This window comes from Dipteris shenzhenensis, chromosome 1 (genome assembly GCF_047967505.1).
Source record: "Dipteris shenzhenensis isolate YYH24624 ecotype China chromosome 1, Dip_SZ_1.0, whole genome shotgun sequence".
In the NCBI taxonomy this organism is placed as follows: domain Eukaryota; kingdom Viridiplantae; phylum Streptophyta; class Polypodiopsida; order Gleicheniales; family Dipteridaceae; genus Dipteris; species Dipteris shenzhenensis.
This window is the reverse complement of record NC_141596.1, coordinates 53,371,026-53,376,142: the sequence shown is the minus strand read 5'-3', so window position 1 is coordinate 53,376,142 and position 5,117 is coordinate 53,371,026. Positions and strand designations below refer to the sequence as shown.

Sequence of the window (5,117 nt, the reverse complement as noted above, 5' to 3'; positions counted from 1 at the left end):
ATCACTTTATTTCATATGGAGCACAGTCTAATCAGGCATGGATCTTGCTCCTCCATTGATATCTCAATGGTCCAAGGATGCCTCCTATACTGACCATAATCATATGCACGATTCCACAAAAATCAATCCACTATCTCTTCCTGACTTCTTGCATCTTTGGGCATTCTTTTCAATACCTGGATCTTAGCATAGACTTGCATATACGATTGAATGCTGCAGGATGGCTTGCATCTATAATCTCATGAAATTTCCTGGAATCATGCATGCTTGAGTGTTCCTTTTATAACCTGCATCTCATGAACTCTATGCATATATGTTTGAAATCAAGACATACCCTGCAGGATGGTTTGCATCTAATCTCATGAAATTTCCTGGCATCTTGTATGCTTGAGAGTTCCACATATAACCTGCATCTTTTATGTACTCTCTGCATATATATTTGACATCAAGACATACGCTGCAGGATGGTTTGCATCTAATCTCACTACATTTTCAAAGGCATGCCTTCCAACCTCTACATTCTTCCACGTTCGACAAGCAGCCAACACGGTCAACCATACAACAAGATTCGGTTTGAAAGGCATCTTCTCCACCATTGCCACTGCTTGATGCACTTGGCCTGCACGTCCAAGGAGATCAACCATGCAAATATAGTGATCCATTGTGGGGATAAAACCATACTGTTCGGTCATAGCCTGAAAGTATTTCCGGCCCTTGTCCACTAGACCCACATGACTGCATGCTGTGAGAACACTAAGGAATGTGACCCCATCTGGCAGTATGCCTTCTTGGCTCAATCTCTCAAATAAATGAAACACACATTCATTCTGTCCCTGGCAGGCATATCCTGCGATCAATGAACTCCATGTTACAACATCCCTAGTGGACAATGCTTCAAACACCTTTCGGGCATTACCCATGCTTCCGCATTTAGCATACATGTCGATAAGACTGCTCGCCACAATTGTAACAGTCTCGAGTCCAATCCTGCAAATCTGAGAATGGATTTCTTTTCCACTTTCTAAGGCTGCTGTGTTGCTACAAGCTTTTAGGATGGCAACAAAGGCCCAGCTGTCAGATGTCAGACCTTGCTCTTGCATTTCTGCATAGATTCTAAAAGCCTCCTCATTTTCTTCTTCCTCGGCATAACCCAAGATCATGGTAGCCCACGTAACCTCATCGCGATATGGCAACTTGTCATAGACACACCGTGCATCATTCATGCTCCTACATTTCGCATACATTTCTATCAAGGTGGTTCCCACGGATATGTCTGTCTCAAAGTCACTTTTTACTATTTTGGAATGAATGGCTCTAACTTTGTCCAGGTAGCCTGTCTTCACAACTTTCCCATCAAATTCCTTACCCAGTTCCAGTTCTGCCAAACTACCGCAAGCCTTCAATACACCAACAAAAGTTCGATGATCGGGTGTGACACCCTCCTGTTGCATCCGAGCATACCATTCCAAAGCCTGTCCACCCTCTTCATGCTTGCTATATCCCAGGATCATGGCATTCCAGGACACCAAAGTATGATAAGGCAACCTGTTAAAGACACACTGTGCATCCTCCATGCTCCCACATTTCATATACATATCCACCAAAGTGTTTCCCACAAATACATTTGAGTCAAAGCCACTCTTATTCGACTCTATGCCAATCTTTAAAACTTGGGAGTGAATGGCTCTACCTTTCTTCAGGCCTCCTATTTTGGTAAAGTTTTCATCAACTTGCTTCCCCTCGTCCAGTGCTACCAGACTACTGCAAGCCTTTAATGCAACAACAAAGGTTCGATGATCTGGTGTGACACCTTCATGTTTCATCCGTCCAAACAGTTCCAAAGCCAGTGCGCCCTCTTCCTGCTTGCTATACCCCATAATCATGGTTGTCCAGGAAACCACATCATGATGAGAAGATTTGTCAAAGACATGTCGGGCATCCTCCATGCTCCCACATTTTACGTACATATCTACCAAGGTGGTTCCCACAAATACATCTGACTCAAAGCCACATTTTAATACTTGGAAGTGGATGGCTCTTCCTTTCTTCAGAAATCTTGATTTTGCACGTTTCCCATTAACTTGCTTCACATCTTCCACTTCTACTAGGCTACTGCAGGCCTTCAATGCACCCACAAAGGTACGGTGATCCGGTATGACACCTTCCTCTTGCATCTGTACATACAATTGCCAAGCCAGAGCACCCTCTTCTTCTTTGCTATAACCCAGGATCATGGCATTCCAGGTGACTACATTACGATGAGGCAGCTCATCAAAGACACAGCGTGCATCCTCCATGCTGCCACATTTTGCATTCATGTCCACCAAGGTTGTTCCAACAAACACATCTGATTCAAAGCCAGCCTTTACTACTTGAGAGTGGATGGCTCTACCTTTCTCCAAGCATCCTATCTTCACAGAATCCGCATCACCTGCCTTCCCCTCTTCCAGTACAAGAAAGCTACTGCAAGCCTTCAATACACCAACAAAGGTTCGAGCACTCGGTTGGAAACCCTCCTGTTGCATCCGTGCATACAAATCCAAAGCCAGTGCACCCTCTTCCTGCTTGGCATACCCCAAGATCATAATGTTCCATGATACTACGTCACGCATTGACATGTTTTCAAACACATGGCGAGCATCCACCAAGCTCCCACGCTTCACATACAGATGCATCGATTTGTTTTCCTTATACTGTGGAAAATCATTTAAACGTCCCACAGTATGGTTATGAATTTTCTTGACCTCATTCAGCCTGCCTGCAACGAGGGAATGACTGCAGACAGAGAGCCTGCCCATAATAAAGGAAGACCCAAGCACAGAAGTATCTTAAATGAAATAAAATTCAATAGCTCTCGTAGGCGACACAATCGAGAACTAACTTAAACAAAAAAAGTAGATGGCATGGAGTTGCAAGCACCAAGACAAAGAAGAATATTGCGTTAGTGAATTGTATACAAAAAACTTGTCTACTTCAGGAAGGGGTAGCAGAGATCTTTTTCAATCAGAATGCCCTGGGCGCACCCTGTTTTTCCTCTGCTGTGCCCCAGGATCATGGTTCAGAGTATTCAGTGCATGCCGGCTCATTCTAAGGCTTCTCTCCGTCCTTAATTCTGCCCTATTCCTGCTGATCGACTTGAGACCCACTGATAGAACTTCAGACGGGATACCGTGCTGAGCTGCACCACAGTGCAATTGGAATTGCTTCCTCCGATCAGAGTGGACATTTCCATGAAATGAGATTGTTTCCATTGATGTTAAAGCCCGTTACTGGGAGTGCTATGCTGGAGGTGCAGATTAAACTCTTCGTTGGTGTGCATATGTTGGGCAGACTAAGCTGTCCCTTGATTCCACAATTCTAAGGGTGTTTACGGACTCCGTCGTGCATGGAATGCATTTGGGCCGTGCGCTAGACAAGCTTGCCCTCTGTTATCCACGTGCATGAATATTATCGGATGACACCCGGCAACTTGTCTGCATGATTGTGCCTGCCAATAGGATACTATCTTCCCCCTATGTGCCAATAGGATAATGTCTTCCCCCTCGGTTCGCTTGGTGTTTCCCCTTGTGGGGCGAGCTCAAAGTCATGATACATACTTAATAAAGTTGCGATAGGCAGCCTTTCCGTCATGGCTCTAACTCCAAATTGAACTTGAATTCTCACTATTATCCAATTGGAGTTTCAGTAGCAAGGTCATGAGCTTTGTCCAACAATTACACAATCTAGAAAGAAAACATGCAATTTTCTCCCTCCTTATATAATAGATTTGCGGGAAGAATGAATTAAAAAGTATGCTTTTGGGTCAAATTTGGAAGGAGTGTTTTAGTCCTTCAGATCAATCTAAAATCAAGGGCCTAAAATTGTACATGTGGCTTAAGGAGAGCTCACAAAAGAATTTCTTTTCTAAAAAACACATTTCAAACCCTTGGATCTTGATAAAGATCAACGCCTATAATCACGACACATGGCTTAACGAGGGCTTAGAAAAGGAAAACTTCCTTCTAGGCTGCCTACCGTAAATATAAAAATATGTGTTTTGATTTAATCTTGGCTTTATCGAATTTAAACATATAAAACAAAATATGTGTTTCAATTTAATATTTGCTTTGTTGAATTTAGGGAATTACCACCAAGCGATGTCTTTATAACACACCCATCACTCATTATACGGATAGATCCCCCTCGAAATAATTACCAATTAACCAAGCAATTTATCAAGACCACCAACAAAGTTAGGCACAACATGTTCGTCATGCATCATTCAAAACATCATGTCCATAGAGGTTTGATGTCGAAGTCATGTCCTTCGGGAGCTCAATGGTTGTGGTTGAAGGCATACAGAGCGTGGAAGCCATCAGGTGATTGGTGTAAGTCAAGGTGGACAACATGAAGCCTTGTGCGATTTTTAATGAAAGACCTATCGTATGGGCATGGCGGCCTACACGTGTCCACATAACTTGCAACACATGTTAGGTGTCCATTGAGACTTGAACCCATGGCCTCCCAAAGCAAGGCAAGGGTTTTAGCCTTGGGCTAGAAGCTCAAGAACTGCAATTGTATGTTTTGTGATGCGATGTTAAGATGGCAACTTAGGGCCTTGGCACATATGACTCCCCTTTCTCATCAAATTTAAGGTTATCCCCTTTACGAATTAAAAAATAAAAGTGAAATGTTTGGTTTTATTCAATCAAAATAATAGTAACACTAAAACAAAGCTCAACAAGCCACTGGATGAAGGACAATATACCCTCAATGATTTGGATCCAATGTCTTCAGGTACAACATCATGTCTCAAGTTTCCTTGCCTCTAGCATGTCCTTCTTCCGAGCATACCCAGCCAGACAATTCTCAATCAGGCCACCATTCACATCGACCTCATGTTCACTATCCCCATCATCATCATAGTTAAGGGCCATGTTGTGTAAGATGCAACATGTATGAATGAGCCATGGAAGATGGTGTAAACTTGGATTCTTTATGGGCCAAGCAAGGATACCCCATGAAGCATTTAATCGTCCAAAAATTATTTCCATAACAATGGAATTGGATGACAAATGTTAGTTGTAATCTCTAAGCTACAGGGCTCCTCCAACCTGATCACTCCTTAAGGGGATCGA

The 5,117-nt window shown here is 43.1% G+C and overlaps 1 protein-coding gene across 1 annotated transcript; it reads right to left on the bottom strand.

Moving 5' to 3' along the window:
• Window positions 1-416: 416 nt before the first annotated feature.
• Window positions 417-4,916, bottom strand: LOC147906028 (pentatricopeptide repeat-containing protein At3g09040, mitochondrial-like). Its single transcript, XM_087384095.1, has 4 exons — window positions 4,834-4,916; window positions 1,995-2,790; window positions 1,594-1,859; window positions 417-1,494 (listed from the first exon to the last, which is right to left on the bottom strand). Exons 1-4 carry the CDS (start codon window positions 4,914-4,916, stop codon window positions 417-419), a joined length of 2,223 nt encoding a protein of 740 aa, XP_087240221.1.
• Window positions 4,917-5,117: the final 201 nt, after the last annotated feature.